Source organism: Pinus tabuliformis, chromosome 4_1 (assembly GCF_031772625.1).
Source record: "Pinus tabuliformis cultivar Carrire ecotype Pingquan chromosome 4_1, CPIR1, whole genome shotgun sequence".
In the NCBI taxonomy this organism is placed as follows: Eukaryota; Viridiplantae; Streptophyta; class Pinopsida; order Pinales; family Pinaceae; genus Pinus; species Pinus tabuliformis.
The window spans coordinates 317,907,156-317,918,543 of record NC_142303.1 but is presented as its reverse complement, the minus strand read 5'-3'; the positions used below and the strand labels follow the sequence as shown (position 1 = coordinate 317,918,543).

Genomic DNA, 11,388 nt, shown 5'->3' with positions numbered 1-11,388 from the left:
GACATCCTTGGTTTCACCTTTTTTCAGCCCCATTTTGCATCTTGTTTTATGTCTTTTCTTACATCTTTTTTTTTTCCTTTTTTGCACCCAAGTTTGCATCCCAAATTTACACCATTATTTGCATCATCATTTGGCATATTAATTTGTAACATTTTTTGCTTCTTTTTAACGCTCAACTTTGCATCTTATTTTACATGTAGTTGTTGTCTTTTTTTGCATCTAATTTGGTGCCCATTTATGTGTCCTTGTTTTTGCCCAATTTGATATCCTTTTATATGCCATGTTTTGTTCCCTTCTTTGTGTCAACTATTGCACAATTTTTCACTTCTAATTTAAAACACTTTGTATGTCAATTGTTTGCATTTTGTATTAATTCCTAGTTTAACATCCAATTTTACTTTCAATTTTGCATCCATGGTTACATCCGCATTTGACTTCTTATATAGAGTATATTTTTCTTTACATATATGACCCCCTTTATAGATTCATAGTGAAATATATGATAGTTTCTAAATATCATTAAAGCAGATATCACAATTCAAAATCATTTGTAAAGAAATTTAAGAGAAATTGACAACATCCATCCAAAAAAATAACAATGTGTCATTAACAATTTTCAAAACATGTATAAAATAGCAACATAATACTAATAAAATCAGTATTATTTTTAATCAAAACAAGTAAAATTCAAATATGATTAACAAATCAAAATATTTCATGAATATCGTTATTCTACGATAAATTAACAACATACATAAATCAAACTCATCGTATGATTACAAAATCAAAATGTCTCATTGATATAGGGTAAATTCACAACACCCATCTAAACATAGCAATGTCATTCTACACAATAATTTCTTCATAAAAAACAATGCATGTGCATGCCTAGCTACCACCACCAAGATCATCCTCATGATCATCTTGACCATCCTCATTACTCTTATCCACATCATCACCAACACCGCAACTATCATCATCATCTCCTCCTTCACCACCATCATCCTCATCCTCATCCTCATCATCTCCTGATATATGTTGAACATAATTTGGATCATCGTCTTGGCAATCATTACCTATAGCATTCTGACAAAAAAAATCAATATTACATGTTAGTATTAATTACATAACACAACGCATGTTTTTGTTATACAATGTTAACCATAAAATGAGGTAAGATATAATATCTAATAGTACTAAAAAATAAAATGAAAATATGGCTTAAAAGTATATTGGAAATCCAACTAAGATTACATACCATAGAGTCCATCCAAACAACAAATTCAACCCATCTCTTTTGCTGCAGCACCTCCTTTTCCAAATGATTTGGAGGTCTTCCATATTTTAGTTCCTATCAATCAGTAAATAGGGAGAAATTAGATAACAATGACTTTCTTCTAGTACAAAATTTATTAAAAAAATATCACATGTTTAATATACTTACAAAGGTTGTTATCAGTGCTTTTAAACCTTTCTGGCCACTACGATGAGTGACTTTTGTCTTGGTTAACCTCGCCTTGGATGCCTTGTCCTTAAACATAAACCAATTCAATTTATTTTCACACAAATACATGTCTAAGATACTTATAAGTATTAATACATTCTAAATAATGTTTAATGAAAAATTCAATACCTGAATGCTCTCATTGCCGGCTTTTCTTTGTGCATCCAACTTCTCATATGATTTTACAAGTTCTTTCCATACTTTAAAAGGAATGTCAATAGGTCTTTGTTTCAGTCTTTGATCCTGAGGCATTTTTTTAATTTTTCTTGTTTGGTTAAAAATTTTGGTTAAAAAAAACCGAACAAGTAATTCACATCAATGGCATGGGGACTCTATGGATATGTGTAAAAAAATGGCTATAAAGAAAACATCCAAAAAACATATGAGCTCTCCCTTTGATGGTCACTTGGGGCATATGGCTGGAAAGGAACAACTCCATTTTCGAAAATCAAGGACAATCCTTTCTCAAAGTCCTTCCTAATATTTGCTCCAAATGTCTTAAAATGAAAAACAAAATTCAAACGTCATCCTTAAACATCTCCCTTAAATATAACGTTGGACCATAAATTCTTCACTTTTATTGTTATCGGCTCTGGAATGATTTTTCTATATGCAATTATATAATGAAATATGTGTGCACTAATGAAAAAACATTGAGTTTCATTTTTCATAATCACAAACAATGAAAAAAGAATCACACGTAACTAGCATCATTTTGGAAATTTTATATTTATTAAAAATCTTTAACATGTTTTCCTCCCATATCTCATAAAAAGGTGTGAAATTTTTTATATACTCTCCAATAAGCACTACAACAAAACCAGCGATTTGGAGGTTTTACACTAAGTTTTTCAACATCGAGCTTACTAGGGCTTGCACCACCGGGTTATTAGTAAGAATCTCATGAGGTTTGCATAGCCATGATTATTAGAATCAAAATAGTAGGATTTGCACTAAAAAACAGTTCATAGAGCTTTCCTGCTGGGGAGAAAATCACAAGTTCAACTTCTGCAGTGCAGAGCACCGAGAGCTCGTAAGCTTTCTTCAGCAATCCACCTACATTTGGAAAATGTAGCCTGCCTGCTGGCGATGTTCTCAATCCTCTTCCTCTACATCTTTCCCCTCACTATTCTTGTATGTCCTCTTTCGTTTTTCCCTCCAAACAAACCCTCTCAAATTGAGAAAGCAGAACAACTCACTCGATGAGAATCTGAATCCAATTATCGCTTCTAACAATAACCCAATACGATACCAGAAGTGATTACACAAAACCTCATTGACTCTTCATTTGTTTGGAAAAGAGCCAAGCATATACTTCTGACGAGGGTTTCCGTCTCAAATCTGGCTCGCAGGACGTCGCTTAGTCAATTGCGAGAAAAGTTTTCCACCTGCCTGTCACATACGGTTTGTCACACTATATATTAAAATAAGGTTGATCATACTAACAATAAGGTTGTATAGTTTAAAAGGAGGGCTCTCCTGACTGCATTTGGTTGGTTTATAGAAAAGATTGCTGGAATGTGTAATGTGAATGCTCTGCTAACTGTTTTTTAAGCATTTGGAAGTATTAAAACCCCCTAGGATAATTAATGTAAGACCTGTTAATTAATGTGTAAAGATGACTATTGTCCTTGGGCTACCTTAGCTGTTCGTGTTTAGTGATCTGTGGTATTATGACTCCTCAAGTCACTATTAAACCATGAGAACCATGCCCAGGTAGACTAGTGTGACATTGTGGATGAGAACCAAAACTAGACTCCTATAACCTCCTTTTTCATCCTTTAAATTGCAGAATTAACTGACTGTTCTAGTAATCGTTCTTGAGCACCTGAAGATGTGCACCCTAAATAATAAGAATAATACCCTGTAACATATGAATAGTCCATCCTGTGCATGTAGGATATGCACATGAGGTCCAATAAAATCACTAACCAGAATACCAGGTGTTATTAAAGCCTCTACAGGTTGATATATATGAATGTTACAGTGTGCAGGAGTATGATTCAATTCCATACGAAAATACAAAACATCTGATAGGATTTCCTTATACCTCATAGGCAAACAACCATTGTCCCTTCTATAGATGAGCAGAATAAGTGCTTGGTTCTCTACACTAAATAAAGACAAAGTATAGTACTTATTGCTGACAAAATAGGATTTAAATCGCGGTTCAATTGCTTGACATTCAGCTGGTCACAGAATTGTAGAGTGCATAATCATAAGTGATGTTGCGAGCCTCATTGCTCAAAGTCTAAGGGTCTTGCGAGCCATAATCACAGCCATGTATGGCATATCTTGTGATTATGGCATTTTATGAGGTCAATTCTTGTGAAGACATTTCAGTTTATAATAAATTTTGAACCTCAACAGAGTTTTGGCAAGACCTGGCTGAGCTAGGACATCAACAACACAACTGATATGAATGACATAATCTAGCCTCAAGAGGGAGCCTCTTTTGTTTCATCACTCTAACAATCTATGAAGTGGTGGAAAGCATAACAACTTCCCCTTGAATATGACACCTAAACTGAGTACAAATCCTAAATGATGCAGCCCTTGGTGCATGTCTCTCAAAGTATCGATATTTCAAATGTTGAAAGCTCTTGTGCCCATTTGATATGCATTCGATTGCAGTTCCCCTGAAGAAAGAATCTTATAAAGGTGAGGCCATGGCCAATATGTTAGCCATATCCATTGGAGTTGCCATTGCTTGACAACTTTAGTGTGATCAATCCCACCATGATTCACATGGGCTTCTACTCAACACTGGCTGTTGCTATTGTAAGAGTCTTCAAGCTCGTTGAACCCATAGTATTGATAAGTGTATTCTTTGGGTCTCTGGTTTTCAAATTCTGCCTATGTTTTCCTCTCAGTATCATTATTTCAAATGCTGATAGCTCTAATTCCCATTGCTGTGTATTTGATTGTGGTTTCCCTGAAGAAAGAAGCTTATAATGGTGAGCCCAAGGCCAATATGTTGGCCATATCCATTGGAGTTACTATTTCAGCTTATGGGGAGGCCAAGATGAATGCATGGGAGGTGATTCTCCAGTTAAGTGCAGTTGCATGTGAGACTACCCAATTGGTTCTCATACAAATTCCACGAACATCAAAAGGGATTAAGTTGAATCCCATCACATCTTTGTTGCTCCTTGTTGCCTTGTTTTTCTCAGCACCCCCTGGGCCTTAGTAGAATACCCATTTCTGATAATCAGGGTCTCTTCCTTTGATTTGGATTACATGACATTTCTGCTTGTGCCTTGGCTCTTAATCTTGTAGTGTTTCTTCTGATAGGAAAGACTTCAGCCTTGACTATGAATGTTGCTGGTCTTGTCAAGGACTGGCTGCTCATAACATAATCTTTGTCTGTAATAAATGAAAAGGTTACAGTCATAAACTTGAGTGGGTGTGGATTGGCTTTTCTGGCTGTCTGTTACTATAATCATTTGAAACTTCAAGCTCTCAAGTCCAATGACAACCAACCAAAGTACCTCAGCAGTGCAGCTGATGCCAATGATGAAGGAGAAGGTTTGATAATGACGAGTGGGAGATTCTCAATCAGAGATTCAGAACCAGTAGAGAAAAATCAAACTCAAGCTTCAGGATTAGGTATTTAGATCATTAATATTGTCTTGTGCTAGAGATTACTGTTCTTGGATTGGCTCCTCTATGCCCAGATCTATTTGCAGGGAACAGGCCAGTCATTCACAGTGAAGAAGATAATGACAAGATTAGTGTATAATGATGGACAGGATGGTACCATGCTAAGTCACATGACACGAGGACACGAGACACGGAGGACACGTAAATACGAGTATTCAATACGAAACGCAGCGACCCAGAAACAGGACACGGGGGACACGTTTTATATATATTTAATATATATATATATATATATATATATATATAGATATATATATATATATATATATATATATATATATATATATATATATATACATATACCGAAATATAGTTTTTTATCCATATTAAATTGCAGGTTGCAGCTTATCTAATCAAATTAAAATATTATTAAAGGGTCCAAGTTTGAGTTTTCTCTTTGGTGCGAGGGACATATTACAGATTTGGAGGCTGCCTTGAAAACAAACAGGCCGTGATACCTCTGCCTGGGTGTGAGAGCTGATATCATCTGCTCTGGGCCAGGTTCTGGTTATTGAGAGGTTGAATCTAGACATATATAGAGTTGTGTTGCAGGGTGTGGGGAGGCTGGTCTGCGACAATACAATTAAATTTGTCCTATAATAGCTTTCTACTCCATGAAAGATAAAAAAAATCCCGATTATAGGTACAATATTTGCAATGGCAATTCAGGTGAGCAAAGACATTCCATATTCAATGGTATATTAAAGTACTTTAAATACTTAATTGAAAGGTCCATTTGTTTAGACGAATTTCAGTTTCTCTAATAGACCGTTCTAACTTCTAAGTTCCACCCATGCAAGTTACTACTATGTTTTTTTAGATAAGCATGTAAATGTAGTAAATGTTTAAGTTGATGTAGTTTAAACAGATTCAAGGCAAACATTATGTTGTCCATCAGGTTCAGGGAGCTATTTGAAAATGAAATCACAAGTGGATCTAGAATGTGATGTTTAAATCCCTAATTTTGACACTGAAAGTCAAATACACAGATTGTCAAATGTAATGTGCTATTGGTGGTTCCACCAACTAATGTAAGAAGCCACTAGTAATCTTACCAGCTTTTCTGTATCGAACAAGCAGTGAATCTGATAGGGTCAAACTCTGTGCACATAAACACGTTATGATTAAATCTCTACAAAATTTTTAATGTTCTAAAACTTCAGAACAAATTTGTTACATGGAAGTTAGTGATGTTAAGAGTGATAGCATTGTTTGGGACAGACCTTTGATGCAGATATGTCATCCTAATGCTATATTTAAGAACTGCTGTTACTCAATATTGTTATCCTAGCAGTTAAAGATATGCCTTCTAATGTTGGTTTCCATGGGAAAATTTGTATAAAAAATTATGCCTCTTTGTAAAAGCCATTTGTTTCTTTCACCTTTCGACAAAATCTAAGGTGAAAAAATCATGTAATTGCTCAGGATGTAGTCACTATTGTGCATATTATTCATGGCTTGTGAGTTTACGAGCAGCATCAAGATCCTCTCAGATATTTTAAAGCATCATTGTTAAGACATAACTCTCATATTATAGGAATCTACGTCTCCCTAATGATGTTTGTATTCTAACATAGTTGTCAGTCAAAACCAAATACATGGAGAGACCTTGCTTGAACCAGGAAATGCTGATGGACCCATATGGTGGTTTTATCATGGGAACATATCAGAACATTAGTATTTCTAGGTGCCTAAAGGACCCAGTAAAGCTAGCAGAATTCACTGGCAGTTGTATGCATGGCAATTTTTGTGGTTCTTTTAGGCACCCATCATCATTACAAATTCATCACCTTTGTAATTCAAACATTCAGGCCTAAGATGCTTGATCCAGGATGGGGATGAATGCATTTGATCAAGAAGGAAATATGCTTCGGTATGGTGCTTATTAGGTTGAGTTTACTTTTGTAGTGGGTCCACATCCATTGTTGTGCAGATGGCTGAGCGTATCCTTAAAAGGGACTAAGTTTAGTGTTTCTTGTGCGCTGTGTGGAACGGATCTCAGTGCTGGAGGTTGCTAACAATTCTGGGCAGCCCGTAACCCTTATCTAGCTGGATGAGTTAGCTGCTACTACTATTCCTGTGCATGTAGAGCCACAGATACACGATTTTCAGTAAAGGAACGAGTGCCCTTAAATAACCCGCAAAAATCCATCGCGCGGCCTTTAAATTACACTTTTTGCAGCATACATATTCAACCAGACGAAATACGTTAGGGCTACGTTTTCAACAAACGAAATACGCGTTTTCGAAATTCAGGGACACGAAGAAAACCATAGAATACGTATTCAATTTCCAGGACACGTTAAAAAACGTATTCGACACGTATTAGGGCCGTTTTCGTGTCCAATACGTAAAATACGGGACACGGGACCCTTTTGGATGTGTCCTGTGACTTAGATGCCATGGTGCCAACCTAAATCTCAAGTAAGGAGACATCTGTTCATCAATTTGTCAAGAAGCATGGCCTACAATTCAATTGCTCTAAGCCTATCACTTCTTCCACCTGTCAAATAAATTGTTTCCTATTTGTTTAGTTGACTATGGTTCTAATAAATATACTATTGTTTGATGTAAAAAGACAAAACAAAACAAAAAATATGGAAAGTTGTGACTCCATTTTCTAACTACAAATTGAAATCGGATTACCATAGTGACCACCTCTGCTTATTGGAATCAAAAAGGGGGTGGGTTATGCACAATCCTCCGTATCATTTGCTATTACCAGAGATAATTAAAGCCACCCTAAACTCAAGTCTTAACTATGCTGATAGGGTGTTTGGGGAGGGGGATCCCTTGCCAACCCACTATAATCTGCACAAAAGCATCCTAAGAACATATGCAAAATCAACCCTTCAATGAAATGATCCAAGAATATAGGTACTCAAACATTGATTTTATCAAAGAAAAATACAAGACAGAAAGAAAAGATCATAACAAGGATTAGAAGAGTCTAAGAACAGTGCTCACTGTCTACAGAGCCAAGACGAATGCAGAAGAGTTCTTCCTTCAGTTCCCCATCTGAGAAATCAGTTGCATGCCAGACCCAAGTTTTATCACTACCTGCGTGCTCCTGAAGTGACATTGGGGAATGAACTGCAAGGCAAAAAAAAAAAAAAAAAAACAATATAATCCAGATAATAAGGATCAACACAAATTCTCGGCACAGAAAGCCTCTTAAAACTTGGACGTAAGATAAGCTATTACAATCTCAGGGGGGAAATTGCACCAAAAAAAAAAAAAAAACAAACAAATTTACATACTTAAATGGTTTGCACATATTTTCAATGTCTTGGATTGCCTCATGACCAGCCGAACCTTTGTAGTATCCTTGTGCTTAAGAAACTTTACTGTTCCTACACCACGCTCCTTCCATTGACTCCCATCCTTGTCAAACCTGTACAGCTTCGCCTTCCTGCAGGGTCAAACATATAAAAAAGAATGGGAATATTAATAAACAATGAAACTGCATTAGGATCATTTTAAGAGCCCATGGCATCCATTAGAAGTAACGTCTGCAATATCCCACCATATCAAATGCATTCAAAGATAAATTACCAACGACCTATTAAAAACACAGGAGATATTCCTTAACATTACCGAAAAGGATCCCACAAAAAAGCTCAATAATAACATCAAACATGTAAGAATACAAATCATCAACTATTTAATAACAAAAGAATGCTCATCCCATACATCCCCATAAAGTACAGAAATGATCAACAGCCTATTCAAAACATCATAGAAAGTCAACGAAAACAGTTGACAGAAGACCAAAACAGACATATGCCTGAATCATACCACCTCACAACATAAAAAGACAAATCACCCTAATGCCAATAACCAAAAGACAGATTATCAAATAGGCCCAATTCAGTATTCAATGGCTAATCCAAAAACCAAAAAATACGAAACCCCGTATGCTTAACAATAACAAATGACCATCACACCCCCCACTAAACCAGAATAACAGAGAAACCATCATAGATTCTTCAAAGACATTGAAAAAAGGATGGCCTATAGTTCAACAAAATATAAAAAGACTCATCAAAATACAAAACCCCCAATGATAACAAATAAACCATCAAATGCATCCCCGAAAAAATCTTCATCGGCAGCCTATCAACATAGGAAAACAATTATTACAGACCATAATGAGATCAAAAAATGCTGATCAAAATATCAATGGGACATCAAAACAACAAGAAACTCACAAAATACACAGAAAAGCAAAACCCTAATTACCCGATAAAACAAACCATAGCCCGCTAAATGCATCTACCATAGAGTTTCTTCAGCACCCCGTTGAAATGACAAATCCGATCATCATCAACAGGCAAACAAAACATCGAGAACCCGATAAAAACAGATCTTACTAAAAAGGAGAAAAATTAGAAGTAAATAACTGCCCAAATGCATCTTCCTTATAGTCAAGGTCCCATTTATGTGCACAGGAAAAGGGCCACCGAAGAGGCCATGAAAACAACTTTCAACTGAGAAAACAAAATCATGAAATAGCCATGGATTAAGAAATTTACATGTCAAGAAGGACATCCTCCTCTTCTTCGCCCGTGGTGACAGTAACCTCCTCAAGCTTAACAATGGGTGCAACCTGAGCTCCAGTGTCCTCTTCCTTTCCGGCGTCATCCTCGTTCTCTCTCGAATCGTCATCTACTGCCCGTGTAAGAACAGGATCCTCCTGAGTTCCAGCCATCCCAATACCAGATAGTGCACAGAGGGAGGGCTCGAATGAAATCGATGGATCCAAAATATGCCAGAAACTCGCCCAATATCAGACACGAATGCGAAACCCCGAGGATTTTGGACAAAGGATTTAACTGTACAAAAATGCTTCGAAGCGGTAGCTGTTAAAGATTGAGAGTAAAAGTAGCATCGTTAAAGAAATATAATAAATTATTACAGGGATGGTTGGGGGGTTTCAAAGGGAGAGAAGGCCATGGAATAACCCCTAAATCATCTCCAACATGAGAGGCCTACTTCATTCATGTTGTCATGTTGGGACTAGAGGTTGTTGTGCGTTTTTTGTTTTCGCAATTTTGAACTCTTTCCTCGGTGATATATTATTGTGTTTATTGTAATAATAATGGGATGGGGTTGAGGGGTTTGTAAATGAGATAAATATGGAAAAGTAATTAGAAATATTGGTTTTAAATTATTATAATAAGTATTGTTGTGGTTGATCCATGAATAGTTGTAGGGTAGTTGGTTTGTATGGGGTTTAGTTGTTACGAGGTCTTAAGTTCAAATGTCATGGGGAGGGGTTCAGAATGGAAGTCATTTTGGGGGCATCAAAACTATTCTAAGGGGCATCTTCCACTGAGCTTTACACAATCCTTGATGTTGAGGATGAAAATAATATGAATATGCCAAGCTCACTCTACAGCCTAGTATGGTTACGGCCATGTTTGTCCATCATTCCAAGGGGCATCTTCCACTGAGCTTTACACAATCCTCAATGTTGAGGATGAAAATAATATGAATATGCCAAGCTCACTCTACAGCCTAGTATGGTTACAGCGATGTTTGTCCATCATCAAAGTTGAAATTTTGCTAGTGTCGGCCAAAATAAATTTAAAAAAAAAAAAAATTAAAAAAAAAAAATACAAAACATTTAAATAATGTTTGCTCATAAAAAATAATTGCCAATGAAGAAATTGGATCCCTCTCCGCTCATATTATATCTATATTTAAGATGGGTCTATGCTAGTGGATAACACAAAAATCACAAAGTGAAGAAGAGTTTAATTTCAAGTCAAAGCAAAACTTTGGGACTAGCGCAATTCATCTAACTTCTATTGAAATGCGGTATTTATACGTGTAATGTGATATATATATATATATATATATATATATATATATATATATATATATATATATATAGTGTAATTGATATTATGTTGTTAAATGGTTGTTTAATTAATGTTGGTTATTCGATGGCAAGATGGTTTTGTAACTCTTAATGATGTAATTGTTCATCTTCTTGGTTGTAGTGTGCCATGTTGTTGACATACAAATATTGTAATGGAGCCAAAAAAAATGACAGTAAAGCATAGTTGGAAGTTATAAGTTTATCCTCCTGGAAAAGCAAAATTGCGGAGTTAAAGAACCACTTCTAGGAAATCAATTTCCATCACATCCATAGGGAGCTAAATACAACTGTAGATTCTCTCTAAAAAATGAATTATTTGTCTGGAGACAGGTTA

The 11,388-nt window shown here is 35.9% G+C and overlaps 1 protein-coding gene across 3 annotated transcripts; it reads right to left on the bottom strand.

Moving 5' to 3' along the window:
* Nucleotides 1–730: 730 nt before the first annotated feature.
* Nucleotides 731–10,010, bottom strand: LOC149175572 (ran-binding protein 1 homolog b-like). Of its 3 annotated transcripts, XR_016258014.1 has the most exons (6): nucleotides 9,703–10,010; nucleotides 8,428–8,579; nucleotides 8,135–8,260; nucleotides 1,445–1,531; nucleotides 1,259–1,351; nucleotides 731–1,086 (listed from the first exon to the last, which is right to left on the bottom strand). XR_016258014.1 is itself a non-coding variant. In XM_089419715.1 (5 exons), the coding sequence occupies exons 1-4, from the start codon at nucleotides 9,876–9,878 to the stop codon at nucleotides 1,284–1,286; spliced, it is 522 nt and encodes a 173-aa protein (XP_089275841.1). In that variant the 5' UTR covers nucleotides 9,879–10,010; the 3' UTR covers nucleotides 731–1,086; nucleotides 1,259–1,283. The 3 variants fall into 3 exon arrangements, 2 of the variants coding, with proteins under 2 accessions (XP_089275841.1, XP_089275842.1); XM_089419715.1 differs by lacking the exon at nucleotides 1,445–1,531; XM_089419716.1 differs by lacking the exons at nucleotides 1,259–1,351; nucleotides 1,445–1,531.
* Between the last annotated feature and the right edge of the window lie 1,378 nt (nucleotides 10,011–11,388).

Excerpts from the sequence above, each read along its gene's own strand:
- LOC149175572 (XM_089419715.1), bottom strand. The coding sequence starts at position 9,878 with ATGGCTGGAACTCAGGAGGATCCTGTTCTTACACGGGCAGTAGATGAC. Across the intron at positions 8,261-8,427 it reads AATATGTGCAAACCATTTAA|TTCATTCCCCAATGTCACTT; the intron begins GTATGTAAATTT and ends TTTGCCTTGCAG. Across the intron at positions 1,352-8,134 it reads TCGTCTTGGCTCTGTAGACA|GAACTAAAATATGGAAGACC; the intron begins GTGAGCACTGTT and ends ACTGATTGATAG.